The sequence below is a fragment of the Grus americana genome, chromosome 19 (genome assembly GCF_028858705.1).
Source record: "Grus americana isolate bGruAme1 chromosome 19, bGruAme1.mat, whole genome shotgun sequence".
In the NCBI taxonomy this organism is placed as follows: Eukaryota; Metazoa; Chordata; class Aves; order Gruiformes; family Gruidae; genus Grus; species Grus americana.
This window is the reverse complement of record NC_072870.1, coordinates 4,313,374-4,332,181: the sequence shown is the minus strand read 5'-3', so window position 1 is coordinate 4,332,181 and position 18,808 is coordinate 4,313,374. Positions and strand designations below refer to the sequence as shown.

At 39.7% G+C, this 18,808-nt stretch overlaps 1 protein-coding gene across 5 annotated transcripts in view; it reads left to right on the top strand.

The window, feature by feature from the left end:
• Window positions 1–18,808, top strand: part of SPECC1 (sperm antigen with calponin homology and coiled-coil domains 1) — a 100,623-nt gene that overhangs the window by 71,102 nt on the left and 10,713 nt on the right. For all 5 annotated transcript variants that reach the window (XM_054847415.1, XM_054847416.1, XM_054847414.1 and 2 more), the window contains 3 exons: window positions 716–797; window positions 4,422–4,572; window positions 5,521–5,623. In XM_054847415.1, the coding sequence (XP_054703390.1) occupies window positions 716–797; window positions 4,422–4,572; window positions 5,521–5,623 (336 nt within the window). The remainder of the gene's footprint in view (window positions 1–715; window positions 798–4,421; window positions 4,573–5,520; window positions 5,624–18,808) is intronic.

The following is an 18,808-nucleotide window of genomic DNA, read 5'->3' as shown; positions in this document are numbered from 1 at the left end:
CAGTACTTCCTGATTTCCGCATGTGCTGAAGGTGGCGTACCATCAGACTGCTAACCTTTCGAGGCTGGAGAAGCCATTGTATGTTTTCTGACTGGGTAGTTAGTGGACTGGACAGAGGATATTCACCTCTGAATCTGAGTAAAAAACAGTTGCAAGTCTAGGGGGTTTAGGTGAGTCTTCTGAGGAATGAGATGACTTTGAAAGACTACTTAACAAATGTGTGAGCACATTTCCTTCAAAGAATCAACAATGGAAGTTTAAAGAATGGGATTAAACAGAAGCCTGGGAACCTTCTATTAATGCCTGGCTGAGGGGGTATTAATACTGAAAGCTAGGGCTGGGGCTGCAGAGACAAGAATCCTTCTGACTTATGATTTGGGGCGCTGGGGAGAGAGGCAGTGTTAGGAACAGGCATTCTTACTTTGGGTTTGTGACACTAGATTATGCTTGGCAAGAGAAAAAATGGTGCAAATAGAAACTTGAAATAGTTCAGGAACCAGTATATTACCAGTTAAAAATATTGTCCCTTTGTTCTTTTATTTTTCACAATCATTAATCCAGCTCTAGGTGCAGCTAATACCTTGTCAAAAGGTTTCTGTATACCTTCACTTGCTTTGCGATCTTGAAATAGTAGAAACATCTTTTCTTTCTGCTTGCCTATTTAAGCATGATGACTAGTATTTTTTTAATTATCTTCTGTATGTTTATTTCACAGAGACATTCTGTTTATAATAATGCCAAGCCAGCCAGCAAGGGCGTTGCCAGACACACAGATCTTTCAGACCTTCCTCTTGCAGGTAAATTGCAGTAAATGTACAAATGTTGCCTCTTTTTACTAGCAACAGCTTGTCATTAACTGTTGGCCTCTGCCTGGGCCATTTTTCTTCTTCTCAGAGGTCTTCAGAGTCTTTGTTTTAGAGAGCTTATTAATTTTCTCATATTTCCATTCCTATCTTGATTGTAGCCTTAGAAAACTAAAAAATAGCTGATTTATTATGGTTTGCCAACACAAACTTGCCGCCTTTATTCCAAAGTATCCATGGCACCTCTCTAATCCATGCTGTGGAACTGGAGAGGATTGGATTTTGCTCAACATGTATGTGTCTGGAACAAGTCCAAAGCACTGTTTTTTTAGAGTTTATTTGATTTTGAGTTGAGCTTCATTTGAAATACATCAAACATTTTGGATACCGATGTGATTGTTGTAGGAGCAGTCATATTTGGGCTCGAAATAGTTTGTTTTGAGAGTTCTCAAGAGATGCGTTTGTTTTTATTTCACACTTTGCTTTTGTTCTCTTGTCATTTAATATTCTTTTCTACCACTGTTTGTTTCCCATTTTCTTTAGGGCCCTTTATTTTGACTATCTAGTCCTGAATGTAGTCGTTGCCTTGGAATCAAAGCTAGTAACTACAGATTATTGAATTTTTAAGGAGAGATGAAATATTATATTCCTGTAATGAAACCTCAGTGAAACTGCAGGGAGGGACAAAAAAATTCAGTCGCAGCTTCATTGGTAGACTGGATTTTCTGCAATAGTTTGCTAGTACAGGAGAGAAATTAGAACCTGTCTTCATTTTTAGACTTTTCAGATAGTCTGCTAAGCTTCCCCTTCATCATTCAAAGATGAAGAGATACTGGATCTGAACAGCAAAACAGATTATAGGGTAGATAGCATAAACAGATAACATCTTGTCTGTGCTACTGGCTTCTCCTGCAGTAGTAAAGGCTAAGCAAGCAGAAGTTATCAGTGGAACAGACAGAGTTTACTTATTTGTATCAGTTGGTTTCCAGAAAATGTCTTGCATGAGAGTATATAATGATCCTAAACAGAACATAAAACCTTCTTAATCTCTACGAGTTTACTGTAGAGTGAAGTAATCTGTCAACTGTGTAATATAATGCCAGTCCTTAATAATAAATATCCCACTTCGGGCCATGGATAATTGCTGTTATTACCCATAGACAATTGTTTGTGAAAATCTGTTGAAATCAAGAGATATTTAATTAGCCATTGTATGGTAAAAATTTGTGGTTGCTTATCTGACAAGTTCCTGTATTTACAGCTTCTCTTTGTCCCTGGGTTTAATTTAGTTCCAATAATCCATAGCAAAGGCTTACTAACTATAAAGTTATAATAGCTCTGGTTCCAATCTAAATAATCCTGGAAGGCAGTTGATCCAAGCCCTATGCAAACAACACTGTATTAAAAAATATCCCCAAGGAAATTCAGAGTGAAGTAGTCTCCATAATAATAATCTTCTGGCTGATTCTATCTGACCAGTATCACAGCAGGGTTCTGTGATGTCCTTAATATGACCCACATGTTACATCGTTGGAGAGGAGGACAGATTACTTCGCAGGGAGAGCTGATCTTTGGCTATGATCCTTTCATTTAGAATCAGAGGTTTACTGGTTCTGTCCTGGAGTTCCTAGCAGCCAGAACTAAGTCAAAGGTAGTATATTACTCAGGCAAGTGGGACTCAAAGTACAGAACTAGGTACTGTTAACTTGTACCACTTCAGGCACTACCGTGTAATTCAAGCCAGTAACCACAAAGTTTCTTTAAATAGTGCAAATAGATAGTGCTAACAGAATGTGATTTTCCTTAATCATGCTGCATATTTTTTGTATGATTATTATCCTGTTTCTTTTTCCAAATGACTCCTAATATTCCCTTGTCTTCTCCCTCTTTACTTTCCAGCTAGATGCTTCCAACTGCCTTTATACCTAACTGTGATCCTTCCTTCTCCTTCCTTTTTCTGTACCTTGCATGAATGCATCCTGAATGATTGGCACAGCACTTCCTAATTAGACCATGCCATTAGCCAGTCCAATGATGTTAGTGACAATTTAACAGTGCTTTTTTTTTACTATCCTTATAAATTAGTGAGAAACCTACATTCCTCTTCATAATGTTCAGATTTTGTTTATTGATATGCCTTTTGCAGTAGATCTGTTTCTCTTAAGTTTAAAATGGTCCCAAGAATCATTCATTGGTTGCCTGATTGGTGTGGCTATTTAAATTTGAGGCAATTCCCCATAAATCCAACATAATGAGGAGATGGAAGAGTTATATGCATTTGGAATATATAGTGGAAAACCAACAAAAAGACTTTTAGAAAATATGCTCTGTGTGATTTCTTGTTTTGTTATGGATTCATGGTGCACACAAAGAAGGGACAGGTGAGTGGAAGGAAGGATGACCCTGACTGAGCAAGGTATATGCAATCCAATGCAACAGAGCTCTGCCAACAGCCAAGTTGCTGGAAAGGAGACAATCTCATAGGACTGGATTCTGTCCTTTTCCATCTGGAATTCTTTATAGATAGGAACTTAGCAGCCCTTTATACCTGTGGAAAGAAGGTGCAGAAATTTCTATAACTGTTGTCAGCTACAAATGCTGGTTTAGTCTTATGAAATTCAGGAGCCAAAGCAAGGGCAGCTGCACGCCTGTTGAAAGAACACGTTTATCTGGCAACTGCTGATACACACACCCCAGTTACTGCTGAAAAGAAATTTCAGACTGATCCAGTGATACTAGCCTTTGCTGAAGCTAAGAAGGAATTCACACCTCTAGGTGATATGGCATTAATTGATAATTAACATAGGGAGGTAACAGAAAAGGAGGAGAAAAAGTTGTGTTCTGCATTCAATTAATTTCTGATAATAGCTCGTTATGTGCTGGCCATAGATCCTGGCTTGTTGACAGTTTGACTACAGAAATGAAGCAGCCAACTTTCCCTGTGTTATACATCACTCTACCTCATGATTCCTTGATTTCTATAATCTCTTTGGCTTCTCTTCAAAAACCTATCAACATTGGATTCTATGGCTGCTAGTTTATTGAGATATATATATTATATCATAAAATATAAAAAATTATGTAATATGTGTAATAAAATATAGATGCATCTGCTATGAATATATTGAGACTTCCCAAAGCTCTGTCAGATAGGATGCCAAGCATCATGCGGTAAGTGCCTTTTACTGCTGCCTTGAGCTGGGTTGTATTCAGGAGACAAGAGGCTTTCTTGTTACAATTCTGCTAATGGCAGAAAAGAAATTATTGTACTAGGGCTGGTCAGTCATCTGGTGAAGATATCTGGCGATCAGCTTTTGAACCTTTAATACTGTAGATTTTGGTATTTCCCCTCATTCACCTGAGGCCCCTACCCCCTAGCAGGAGTATCAATCACAGGAAACTAGGCAGTCTGTACTGTTGAAATCATCAAAGCTGTTCCTTGTTATGATCACCTCTAATCTGCTCAAGGTTTCCTAGCCCCATGTGTGTTTAATGAACAAATGAGTACATTTGTTTAGAATCAAAACAACAGACTACATATTGTGTGCTGGGTGCCAGGACAGTGATCAGTCAAATTCCTGACACTGCAAACTGACAGCTTTTTTTTAATTCCCACAGACCTTCTGAAGGGGAGAAATGAAGAGCTGAAACCAGACCATTACCTCCGTAAAAGCCCCTCCCTGGAATCCCTGAGCAAACCCCCTATGGCCTTCAGCAGCAGAATGCTTACCTCTACCCCCAGCAACTTGAAACCCCAAAGCAAACTCAGGTACCAACTCAGTTTCCTGGGAAAAACAGCACGCTGGAAAGACTGACAGCATTACCTGGCACCGAGTGAATGATTTAATCTGGTGGACCCTTGTCTCCAGTGGAAACTCTGCTGGCTAGTCTGTCCAGTTTAGAATTACCAGGCTCTGTTAGATCCAGATATCAAAATGCAGATTATAACAACCACAACTATCTGTAAGATGAGCAATCATGACAAAATGAGGATAGCAAGCTTTCGGGAGCCACTAAGTTGTATACAAGAATTCCATCATGTGTACAAGTGGTCAGTGCTCATTATCTTAATGTAGCTTTGCATGTTATCGTGAGTTAAAAACAAAAATCTTTGAGGTCTAAGGGAAAGCTGGACACATAATTTTCTTCTGTCTTGAGAAAAACATATATGTTTTCCTGCAATCTCCACCATTATTGCCAACAGTAGAAGCTGTAAGGTGGAGACAGTGTGAGTGTTTCAATTGTTGGGCTTTAACTGTCCTCTAGGCCTTGACTGTAATACAGCTTCCAGATTTTTCATTTGATTCAAGAACTTGTTCTGCAGCAGCTCCAGTAGATGTGAATTTGCTGTTACAGATTTTTCAGATAGTTTATTTCAATTCTGCACCCTAAATCCTAGTTTTCAATATGTAAAGCAGAGAGATTACTTGAAAATTTTATAAGTAATGCTGATGAAAATAACAGCAGAAATGCTGGGTTAACACATGCCATTAAATATCCATAGGCTGCTGTTTCTTCAGCACTCTGTATGCAGTGATACCAATTTTGTCGTCTAACGGCAAATATAGAATGCAAGCTGTGAAAGCCATTACAGGCTGGTTTACATGTAGGTTCTGTGCTGCCATACTGCTTTGTTGTATAGGTATTATTTACACACTAGTATAAAATAAGAGACTTCAAGCATATTTATCTTCTCCCTTATTCTTCCTTGGATTAGTGTGGAGAGAAAGGACCCACTGGCAGCCCTCGCTCGGGAGTATGGTGGTTCGAAGAGGAATGCTCTGTTGAAATGGTGCCAAAAGAAGACCGAAGGTTACCAGGTAAGGGAATAGGTACGGTTTTACTTTTCCCTGGAGAGTAATTCATCACTTTCCTATAGGTGTGCAGTAACCAATGTCACTTCAAAGAAATACATGTATTTCAGTATACTGATTTTTGCATGTTTACTTCTACTGCGTGTTTCCATCCTCTTCTTTCAGATTTCTTTAGCACTACAGTCCCCAATATTACATTGTCATAAGTAATCTATGTACAAAACCCAAAATATTTACTGCATCAAAGGTTGCTGATGGTGAGAAACAGAGCGCATATTTGCAGCAGCTTCAATTTGGCGTCATTTTTGAAATTACATTCTCATATTCTTTCTATAGGCTTCTGTGGGCGATGTGCTTTTGTGAGAGTTTTTCCATTGGTCATTTCTGTAAAACCAAAGAAATACTTCTTTGTGTGGCTTTCACCAAATGAAGTTTGCAGCTTCAGGCCCTACTCTTTCTAATCTGCAGCAGTTTAATGGGTTTTTACAAAGCAAGTTTTGTCTGCTTGAGAATGTCTCGTTTCTTTGCAGCGTGATTTTCACTATTAAACAGATGTAATGATTTGTCCAGTTCTTGTATGGCCATTGCTGTGCTTATCAAGCTCTGGCTAGTGTTTGTATGCAGTTGAGTTGGGCCTTTGATTCTGCTTGCAACTGAGCTGTAGAAGGCAATTATAGACAACAGTTCATCCTGTGATATATGCTGGGTGTGCAGGGTAGTCATGGTTTGATATAATGTTGAGATTTTTCTTTCTTAAGAATAATATTGTTTGTTACTTAGAGCAGAAGACAAAAGCAGTTATCACCACATGATATGCACCCTGGAGCAAGTCTTTAATAAAAGCAGAGTCTATCTTTTAAAGTAAATAATACAATATTTTCTTTATTCACAACCAGCTCTTTATGAAGCATTAGCTGCAGGGTGCAGGAGTTTGGAAGAAAAGACAGTAGCTTTCCCTTTAAGTAAACTGCTCTATAAAAGTTTGAGTCATTTCTTAGCACTGGCATATTCATCTGGCTTGCACCAATTTCACAGAAGGACGAGTATCAGAGAAAGGTCTTGACTGTAGACACACCTTAGAAAGAATAAAGCCAGGGTTAATGTTTAGCCTCCAGTCCTGTGATACTGCCTCAAAGGCTACAGTGCTGTCCCCTGAAGTTGTATGTTCTATGCTGTGTTGATTTATACTTATTTATATCTCATCTACTAAAATTCTCCTGATCTTGGATTTGAAGGTGTGGAGCAACATTCCCATCCAGTCCTCAGAAAATGATTCATGAAATACACCTTTTCCAAGTTTAACTTCTGTTAAGCCAGCAAGCCCATCTCTTGAGTAACACTTTCTCCTGACGGTGTTGTCCTTTTTTGTTTCAAATGACACATATGGTGAGCTTCCTCCACTTCTCTTAAAGCAGTCTAACTCACCAGAGTTCACTGTTAGAAGCGTTCTTGGAGAGGCAGCCTGTAGTTTCCTTTCTCTGATTATACCCAGGTTGGACTAAATGTATTGCTTTTAGAAATTATTGTGTGGCTTTGCAAATACAGAGGCCTGTCCTGATTCTGTAGGTACTAGACTGGCACAAAGACTGGCAAGTATTCCCTCCGTGATAGAATGGGAAAGGAGTTTTGTTTTTCTCTGCTGAACCCAAGTAGTGGAGCTAACTGTGTATCAGATAGCAGGCCACCCAGGAGGTTTGCAAGGCAATCCGGGTCTATTTGTTTTTCCTTTTAGTATTAGTCTCTGGAGGAAATGTTGTCCGTGCTTCAGAGGACAGTGGAAGTCTTTTCTTTACGTATGGCTGCTGGAGTGTTGTTGCTAAGTGACTGTTCAGATGATGTTTCAGAAAAAGCATTGTTGTTTTAGTTCCTGCTTTGATGAGGCTCTCGTTCTGTTTGTGGCTGTCTCTGTTGTTACTCTTTCTAAAGCAGCAGAATTTTCATCAGTTTTTGAGAACGAGCAGGTAAAGCACTGACAAAGACTGTGTAATCCAGGAGAGTCTGAGAAGTTTAGACTGTGATATGGTGGGAGGCCTTATTACCCAGAGCGGAAGATCTCAGGGCAGAAGTTAAAGTCAGATGAACCAAAGGACAAGCAGAATTGATTTATGGTGAGAGTCTTGCCTCTCTGTCTTCACTGCTTCATTTGAAGGCATTCTCTCTTGGACATTCTTCCTCAGATTCTCATTCCCATTGCGCTCTTTACAGTTCATTCACTAACTCTTCTTGAACTTGCTTTTTTCAGACCCTTGCACTCCTATGATAAGGCTGATACTAAGCTCCATGGGAAGTTTTTATCATTTTTGTGTACAAAGAACTGGAGTGGAGTAAAGAGCACCCTCCTCCTTCCTGCCTTAGCCACTGCAATAGTGGGAATGAGGTAATGAACTCCACCGAGCAGAACCTTGATAACGTGCATGACTTTTTCCATGCATAATACCCCTGTCTGTGAGGCATCATCTGTGCAAAAGCCCAGTATACTCTGTTGTGTTCTTTCTAACATGAAGCCCAGTACCACAGCTAACTTTGGATGCAAACTGTTTTCAGTTCTGTGACACAGTGGAATGAGAGAATAAAAGACTTGCTGCTTGGCTGCCCAACTTCTTTTTTTAGTGGCACACCGTACTGCCTTTGAGGTCTAGTAACAGTTCCTGATCTGAGCTGGTGAGGAAGAGGGAGATTCCTTTCTGGTTAAATTATGAAGATACCAGATTTCATTAAACAGTATGAAGAAAATGGATTAGAATAACTGATACTCTCAGTAGCAGCTACCCATGTCCCAGATTCCCTGAGGAAAGCTGGATTAGTGACCTAGGAAGGTATCTGGGGATAAGACCTAGGGACCAGCACACAAGGCTCCACTTTTTAAATGCTTTAATCCATACAAGGCTTATACTATAGATAGAAATTTACATCCTGCTCCTGGCATATATTCTTGCATTGACTACAGTGGGAACATTCCCTGGCTTTGAACTTCAGCATGTTCCCCAGGAGGCAATCTCATAAAACAGGAGGGACGCTGGAGGGAGTTGAGAGACGTGCAATGCAAATTAGTAGTGCCCTGAAGGGTTTTGTTTGGTTTTTAAAAAAAGAAATTGCGTGAGTTTACAGTAACTGAGGGGAAGCATGAAAGCATCTATGTTTCTCTAATTTGCAATGTCATTTCTAAGATCCCTATTATTAAAGTGATTTGATATCAAAAAGATATGAATGCTAAGGAGAAAGTAATCCTTTAAAACATGAAAACAGATCGCTAGAATGAAAATAAAGTGGAAGTTCAGTAATGACTAGGAGAAAAGAATAGGAAAGTGGGATTGCATAAACTGTGGCATGATTTATCATATGATTTCAACTGTCATGTTTCAATGCCTAGATGAATGTTATGTGGCACTTAGGCCATTGATTTTGAGTAACTATGCAGGGGAAGTGCTAAAAAAAATCTCAGCAGTAAAAAGAATTGTAGTGGAATAAGGCTTTGGGCTCAGTGACTTTGTGCAAAACTTCCTTGAAAAAAATCTCCAGCTTAAAGAAATCAACCTTAATCTAATGTACATTTCCCTATAAGAATTGTGCACTGGCACATGATTGCTTTTGCCAGATACACATAGACTGTTCCTTCTGCCTTCTGAATTTGTTGACATCATGGTGTATAATGTAGGGTGATGAGATGACCAGACTTGAGAACTGCTTTTGTGGCTCTGCAACTCAATTACCACAAGTCCTTTAAACCACAAAGCCTGCTGAGAGTAAGTTATTTATGTTAAAATAGCTTTCTCTCTGTTGTGTTGTGGGTTTTTTCATCTATTTAAAAAGATTATACATCACAGCAACAGTGTGAAGTAGAAATTGGGTGCCTTTTTTCTAATAGGCTCTGTTCCCATGAGTTGTAACTCCTGGAAGCTGCTGAGAGCCATTCTTGTTGCATTATCACCTTCTGTAATCATATCATTAGTGACTGTGGTGTTATTTAAGTGCCCTGGTTCTGTTTGCTCTCTGTGGAGACCATTTGTCAAGGGGCCAAACCTCTCTAGATTAAGTCTATTACTATCCACAGATGTATTGTGAAAACACGGTACATCAAGAGGCACTTAACCCATGATCATTAGAACTGAGGATTATTATTTCTGTCACATATACCCTCTCCAGAGAGGGGAGGGAATTGCTACCATGTTAACGAATATGGTGCGCTTAAAAGAACTATTTTCATGTTTTTTCCAACCACTACGCATCCATCCTATGGCAAAGAGAAAAAGAGAATCTGAGACAGACTCTCTTCTCCCATGCACAATCATGGTTATTCTTTTTACCAAAGTTGTATTTGGTTTAACAGGACCCATTTGGGATCCACTTGTTGAAGAACCACCATCTTTTATAGTAAAGGTATCTGTGCGGTTGTCTTAGTAGAGTCATACTAAATAGGAGGAGACGAGGAATGTTCTAGAACTGACAAAGGGAAATGGCAGCTATACCTTTGAAGATTTTTGTATTGCATGGTATTGGTCTTATTGGTATTTGTGGGACCAGCCTCAGATCAGATTTCATACTATCTGGAGGAATCTCTACAGCACGGACAAACTACCAACTAGAGCAGTCTTTACGTAGCTTTCATGTTGTACAAGTAGTTCCTGGAGAAAGTAATTCCTTTTAATTATTCTGCATAAAATACACTAGTAACTATGAGCAAAGCTAGAAGAAAATGATTTATTTGTTTCCATGCCTTATTCGGAGTTATTTGACTTTGCAGTAGGTCCCAGGAACACTGTGCAGTTTTAGAAAGTATGTTTAGGAGTATGAAGGAGCTATTTTTAGGGTGATACTCTCTGACATTGTATTGTTTAGTCTAAATTAGCAAAATACAAATATCTGTATTCCAACCATTCTGAATATTTGCCTCAAAAGTTGTGAGTTGTTTTTTGAAACTTCCTTTTCTTAAAACACGGATAGATTTAGGGCTCTGATGAAATATCCTGATGGGGACTGCAGTCTGCGTAGTTTCCAGAAATACAGATTGGCATTAGGAGGAGTCTAAATACTTGAACCTTTGTCTTTGCTGTACATATTAATAAAAGTGCCTTTCCTGTATAGTGCCTCGGCTATTAAAAAAAAAAAAGCCCAACCCTACCCTGAAGTATTCCCGCTATTATGGCTATTTCAGCCTTGAGAGACAGAAATTGTAAACAAATTACTTCCAAACATAACCCAAAAGTGATTAAATGTAGTTCTGAATGCTTTTACTACTAGAAGCATAAAGCTGGTATATCAGACTATGTAAAAGTTGGTGTCTCTGCATAGTACTACATTCTTCATGTAGTAAAGATGCAAAAGCTTAAGAGAAAAATAAAGGCTGTTGCAGTATTTGCTGTTTGTCAAGTAATTATGGCAAGAGACTGGTTGACTAGTGGTTTGGCAGTGGATGTAATATGAAGCTTTTTACCCTTTTGTATTCAGTTTAAACTCTGGACTAATACTAGCTTTTTGTTTGTGAATTTGTGGCTTTCTTTTTCTCACAGGAATTTGCATTCATTTTCTTTTTGTACTAGACAGTATTTTCTCCATATCCTCTTTGTTCTCAAGCCCCTATTCCATGATGATATCCCCTGGTTTTTCTCATATTTTTTTGACTTGTTTGCTGGATGGATGAGATCCAGCACAGATTAAGTGTGGTCCAAAGATGTAAGATGCAGATAGGCTGTATTCCCTTTGGTGAAATGGTCATGGGACCAGTGCGTTCTCATTAGGGAGGTGGACTCTCTGTGCTGCTCGGACAGCCAGCCAGTATGATTAATTTTTGACTGGTGATGCATCAAGCAAGAGTATTCCTGAGGCTGCACATTGTGGGGACCTGCTTTGTAGGAGATCCAAAACTCCTTCATGGCCAGTTGTACGTTAACATGTCTGTGGTTGACCATTTCTTCCTTATTCTGGAAACTAAGGGTTATATTTAGAAACAAGTTGCCTGTTACTTCTTTGTACGTCATTAATGTGGGTAGTTGACGTTATCTTTCTACTTAAGCAACTACCGTCTCAATTTTTTTTTAAGTCTTGACTGAGCACGTTGCCTCGCACTTCAGTTATGCACCCTCTTGGACCACAGAGAGTGAACAGAAGCTATACTGCGAATGCTACCACAGTCCTCAGGGCTGATGCTCAGGCTGGCAGTTCTAGTACAGAATCAAAGAAGAACTACATGGGACAAAAACCAGAATCAACTCTGTTACCCTCTGAACCTGGGCAGAATATAATTCCAGGGAATTGGCTTGTAAAACAATGGGTCAAAAACTTCCTTTGACACAAATATATTGGAGCTTAGTTTTAAAGCCTTGAGAATCCCAGCACAGCTGTGCACTGTCCTAAAGAAATACAGAGAACCACCCAGATTTTTTTTTTATCACAAGATGTGCACTTGAGTATGGGAGTGATTCTTTTAACCTTTTCTACATTACTTTTTGTGTTTGTGCCAACAAGTAGCATAGAACTGTTTTGATGTTTCCAAACTCTCTCTCGTTTATCAACATTGACCAGGCTTCTGTCTAAATATTTAACTATTAACTGCGAGAAGTAGGTAAACTGTGGCATTCTGTAATCCAGTAGTAACAGAGGAGTGGATGTACAGGTTTTCTGGCCACCTTTACAAGTGAAGTCTTTCAAGCAACAAGGATAGGAGATAAATCCCATCTGCTGTTACACACAGTTTATGTGCAGTCTGGAAAGGCTGGCTTCCCACAGCACTGTGATCTTCTGTGCTGAAGATCAGCAGCAAAACAAATAACTCCCAGTTTTTGTGATGTGGGTAAAGAAAAACACTGAACAAAACCCCTCCAGATTTAAATGGCAGCCTTCCATTCATTCTAAGCAGCATTCGTGGCAGCATCTCTCTTCTGGGGAGGACTGGGAAGATTTCCCTTCTGCCACACTAACCTGTGTGCCTGAGATTTGAGGCTGGTGGCCAGAGCCCGCTGGATAAGCAGGAAAAAGCTGTCTCTCTTAATATTTACCAGAACCATTAATGCAACAAAGTTCTTCTCTGACGAGCAATGACACTTACTCTAAAGTACCATATGCTAGCATATCCCTTCTGGTATGAGAGGGTGCACATGCTTACTAAGAACTCTGTATCATTTTGACATTTAGAAGTAGGATATATGTGCAGTGGTTTTTTCCCAGGAAGTTATTAGTATATTCTGTGAGTTTCTGAGAAATTTCTGGCGTTCTTTGTGTTTGATTTTTGCAGAAGAGGAGGATGTTGACTTCAGAGACTTTTTTTTGTATTTATGCAGAAGTTGAAGGGAGTCTTGGTAATAGCTATTGAGATAGGAGGCATTATCCTGTGTTTAAATAAAAATTGACACTAAATTGGTCAGGAATTTTGCTCCCAAGTCTGCTTTGGACCATCTTTGTGACCTTGGCAGTCTTGCATAATACCATTGCCTTGATTTCCAAGCAATTAAAATATAGGTCATCATATCATATCGTTGAATGATGATGAGTTTCAGTAATGTTTGGAAAGATGTTTTGATAAAAAGGGCAATCTTGAGAGTTTTTAATTAATGAAAATACATGCTTAAAACTATTCCCCCTTTTTTTCCAGAATAAATATTTTTCTAAATAAAACCACTTATATTGGAATGTGTACATGCAATTTCTCTGTATGTCTCAGCTGGAACCAGGTTGTATATGGAAAATAAATGCAGCAGCCAAATCATGGCATGTTGGGAATAATCAGGTTAATTACCAATGTGCAAGCCCCCTTCACAGTGATGCCAATGCATAAACGTGCCTCCTCAGTGTAGCCAAATAACTTGAGCCAAGCTGTACCTTTTTTCACATAAGGGGCTTTATCCTGTAAACAAATACAAGTCTCTTGATTGGAGGGATAAAATAAACGCCCACACAGCGCTCTCATGCGTAACTTTCTATCCTGCTGGGTAATTTTAAAAATAGCATTTACATTCTATCCATCCCAAAGTCCAAGACGCTTTCCGGGTGTTGCCTGGATGCAATGACAATCAGCGAAAACACTGAATTGATTGGTCACCAGCTGGAACAACTCCAAACTGTGAATTTAACCGGGAGAGAGCTGAGCCCTGCTGCCTCTTCCATGAATATCCTTTGCTGTTGAGACCTCTCCTCACCTTGTCTCCATCCTTTACACTGAGCCTGCTGCAGTCTGCAGCCCACCCCTCTGCCCAGGAATTCCAGGACATGGCTAATCTCTGAACTCTCAATACGGATAATTGGAAATAGCTGTGGGAGCAGTCAGTGTGGTCATTAGCAATTCTACACCAGGGCTCCAGGCAGGAAGTAGCTGTGTCTTGGACACAGAGGGGATCTAGTTCCTCCCTCCCTCCTTCCCCAGAGTATCTGTGTGGTCCTTGGAGCTACGCTGCTGCATCTTCACTCTTGCTGCCTTGGGAATGAAGGAACACAGCCCAGTCTGTTTCTTCTCTGTGGCATTCAGCAGTGCTGTCATTTATATGAGTTGGTGAGGAAAGTGATGGAAGTGTTAGCTGTGTAGCAAGCAGGGAGTTGGCTTTCAGCAGGTGAGCATAACAAGTGTAATTTATACTGAAGAGCAGGAAATAGACGCATAGCAAAAATAAGAACTCATTAAATCTAATGGGATTATTACAACGAGGAGAATTTGTTAGTTCCTGGTCTTGCTGTGTAATCCACCTCTGCCTCTCCAGATATAGAGAACACTTGTTTTGCCCACTTACTGAATGTGACAGTGGTGTAAATTACGGAAGTACCAGTCACACTTGATTATATATCTTTTGTCATCATTACCTCATTTCTGAAATGGCCCAGAGATATCCATAGAATTGCTTCTGCTTATACCAGCTCTCATTTGGTCCTGTATATTTCTGTAATAAAAAGCCAGCTCGTTGTGAACTCAGATTATGCATTCTCTCTTTCTCTCTCTCTCCCCTGTTCAAGTGGAAACTATTGTGCAAAGTGATAAATTAAGACCCAAAATGAGGAATATGTACAAACCCCTGTTACTTTACTAGCCTTTAGTGCGAGACCTTTGAAGTAGGTGACTTTCAGTAACGAGAATGTTGTCATGGGGTAATTTGCATTCAGAACAACTCATTATTTGCTAGGAAGGTTCAAATACATTCACTATGTGTTACAGGCACTGTGCCAGCAACTACTCTCAAGCCTTGTTCACCAGAATTTGTTTTCATTTTAAAAAGTTGGTCTTTATATATTAAAATGCAAATAAAACCTAAAAAATGTGAACAAAGTATAGTGAAATGTTTGCCGGTCCACACAGTGCTGGGAGCAATAGATCTGATGGGCATGAATGGAGGCTGTTTGGCTCATTAGGGAGGTTGCTCATATGTATAGTTACAGTGATGATTTCAATGTCAGTAGTAACTGTTTTTCCCCTTGCAAGCAGAGGAAATGCGAGGTCACATAATTACTTTATCCCATATTACCATAAATATCTCCAATTTGTACTACTTTAATTTTTTATTCTTATGAAAACCTTAGCTATAGCAGCACTGCATCTATTTCGTAGTCAAAATACCAGAATTAAGCTGGTTTATTGAGGTCATGGACCTCAATATTTCATGAAGAAAGAGCTGAGCTTGAAGAGCGCTCAGATCATTTTAGAATGGCTTTACATTTACTCTGAGTGATGTCTCTGAGACAACTGTCAGATGAGCTTGTTTTGAGCACAGAACTTGAGAGCATCATGCTACCTATTCTTGCCAGTCTGACTCAATGAAGAAAACTGGACATGCCTGACTTGTTGGTATCTTCTCAGAACTCTGGCTTTTGAGAGATTAAAATAGTTGGGAGCTGAAAAACCTTTGTGTAGGGTGCATGATAATAAGCTTGTTAAATTTCCTCTTTCTAAATGTCCCTGCTCCATGTGACTACTGTAGTCAACTCATGTTTCGATGCTTTTGAAAAAAAAAAAAAGTAATAAGCTCTCTTTCAAATGTCTTGTCTATGCTAAGAAGACTCATTAGTTCACACTTAGTGAAGCAAATGATAAAGGGTAAACCCAAGGCAACACATGTGGCAGCAGTGCAGCAAGGAGCAAACAGAACCTAACAATGTGATGAGAAATGGAGTTACTTTATAAAAAGGAATGTAGTAAATGGGATAACCTTTAAAGAGCTGGCACCAGTTCTTTATTTCACTGTGCTGTAATTACATAATTTAACGGCATTTTCAATAGCATTTTATGTTATCTGAGCTATGTTGTTTCATACACGTGTAATCAGCAATAAGATACGTGACTTACTGACATGGCTGGTAGAAGCATTAGAAATATGGATGATGGCAATAGAAACACAAAGTTTCAAAGAAAGGTTAAAACAATTCCTTTGGAGACTGCAGCTGCCTGAACCATTTGAACTAGGGATATTAATACAGCCTGGAGGATAGAAGGTCATTTGGCTTCCTCCCCAATCTTGACTAGCCACTTAATCTCTATACAATAAACAGTATTGCTGTTCCACAAGTTATTCTGGATTTTTTTTTTTAATCAAGAGGCATTACTTTATTGTGTATTCCATTTAAGAGAAAAAGATTTGTAAGAGAATTCAGAAAGGCTTCTGGTAGTAGATTGACTAAATGTGATATGCAAATCACTTTAGACTTGCAGCTACCCATTGAAAATAGCTGTGTGCAATTGTCCAAGTCATCTGGGTGCACCCTGTAATTACAGAAGAATCCAGGCAGTCTTTAATTTTAGGCATTCATGCCTTTCATCTGTGTTAACTGGACCTGACCACGCTTCTAATTCACCCATATTTCCAGTAGATTGCTCAGATGTTTCATATCTCTGCTGGAGCATTGTAGATGAACAGAAGTGTTTTGTTTGCTCAGAAGGTTGGATCATGCTAAAAGGGGAGCCCTTCTTCACTTTTATTGCTTCTTAGGAAGTATTTCAACTTGCCTATCCAGAGCTTGAAGCTTATATGCTTCCTTTGATAGAACCTCTTTGGCTGAAACCTGCTAACATGTTCCCAACCAATTAGGGTGTAATAAATCCAAATTAGATTTGCAGTTTCATGCAACTATTGTTAAAAAAGGGTGGGTGTAGGTGATGTTTGGAAGTTGCCTTTCAAGGTACCTTCATCAGATTTTACATTAGAAGGGTCAGAGTTCAGATTTGCAGAGACGTGGCTCATGAAAAGGAGGTTCCTTTTCAGACATCTGTGTCTAAATATAACCACGTAAAAACTGAGCTGTAAGACTTCTGGTCTGTGGAGGAGATGTGGGTCTCTGGTTAGTGCTAAGCAGGAGGGATTGCAGAAAGCTGAGCCAGTTAAGAGAGAACTGCTATTGCAAATAAGGCAATTCCCATCAGTTTATTCAGTATACTTATTTTAACTAGTTCTGGCTTCAGTATTTAAGTTTATATTCTGTATGGGCTGAACCTCAGTAATTAGCCACTCTCGCGTGTGCCGTGTGTACCAATGACTGCTGAGGGGGGAGAGTGGGAAGAACAATGCTAAGGTCATATTTATTGCAGGCTTTCTTCCACAGAGTTCCAGGCTAGCTTCGAGCTGGTTCGTGTCTATAATTCTGGGTCTTATCGAGAAAATTATGACTCAGAGAGCCATTGCTGTGGGCACAGTAACGTCTGCGTAGCGGGAATATCTTGTGTCAGTATTTTAAGATACTCAGGCTGTAATGAAGAGCGTGTGATGTCATTGTTGGTTTTTACTGAAGACTTGGAGTCAAAGATCTAGTGAAATCTAATGGGGTGGTTGTTTTTTCCTCAGATAAACAAGAAACTGTTTTTAGTGAGGACAGATCACACATACTTCCCTGTGTCTTTACCGTGGCTCTCATAGCGCTCTGTTATCTGCAAGCAAAGGTCCTGTTCCTGGGGTTGGGGGCTAAGGTTAATGACTTGCAGGTGTTTAGTGTCTTTAAGACTTGGCCTGCCACTAATATCATAGATAATACATTTGCTGTCTAAATAACATTGCCTGGACTTTTTTTTTTTTTTTAAACTTTGCTTAATATCAGGTACTTTGATATTCATAGAAACAAACCATTCTGGGTACTTCAGTACTTTCAGATAACTGCCCTCCCTGGTGTGCTTCCAGATCCCAGTCTCTTAATATTCCCAGTGCATGTATAGTAGTTCACTCAGGAGCTTTCATTTGAAGTGAATGAACTATTTTCACTGACAAGAAGCCTGGGAACTACACTGGAAATAGCTTAGTTTGGACACCTCTTTGCTCTACACAGTACTCTGCCACTATCCCAGCAAACTTTGTACCCTCGCCTCTTTCCATGCTCCTTTTCGCCACTCCACACAGGGTATGTAAAGATGGTTATGTCATCATGCTATAAAAACACCTCTCTTCTGGCCTGACTTTCATGTTCTTTCAAGATTTTCAACTACACCACACCCATCTCCCCAATTATTTTCTTAGCGGCACCATGGAAGACCCAGGCGAAGTGCTGCGTAATATGGATCTGATATATGTCTGCTCCAAAGGAAGCTTTAACCCTGAGCACTGCAGGTCTGAGCTCCTCGGCAGCAGGCCTGAGCTCCTCGGCACCCCTTGACCCGTGGGCCAGGGGTTAATCTCTGGTGCAGATGTCTTCAGCAGTGTGGATCCACTGATGACATGCTAAAGATAGACATTGGGGTACTAGTGACCGTGAGACATACTGTGACCATAAAATGGCAAATTTTTCATCCTGCCTAAGGAGCGCTACAACGCAGTTTGATCTGCAGTCCCTAGTCCACTTTCATATTTCTTCCTACATTCATTCTGCATATGCTGTGATGGTACATCTTCCTCCTAAAGAGTGCTTTCCTATATAGGTTAACTTCTGGGTCTCTCATGGGAAGCCACATGCAGTTTTTCAGAGCTTGAGGTGGGGGTTCTGCTGTAAGCACACTAGGTGATAGAGAAATCACCAAACTCTCCATCCTGCAGTTTGGAAGTGTACGTTAACAATCAGCTTATACACAAATAGCTCCCACATATTCATGGGCTGTGTGTTGAGAGAGGGAGGTGTGGCAGAAAGACTGGGACAGGTTCCACTGCCAGAATAATCAAGAGAAGTGAATAGTTTCCAAGGTGTTCGTTCCCTAAATTGTTTTCCTTTTTTTTTTTTTTTTTTTCCTTTCCTGGCTTCAGAATAGCCAGAGATCTTCCGAGAAATCAGAGTGCCTCTATTTAACTTAATTCCTCTTGGTGTGGT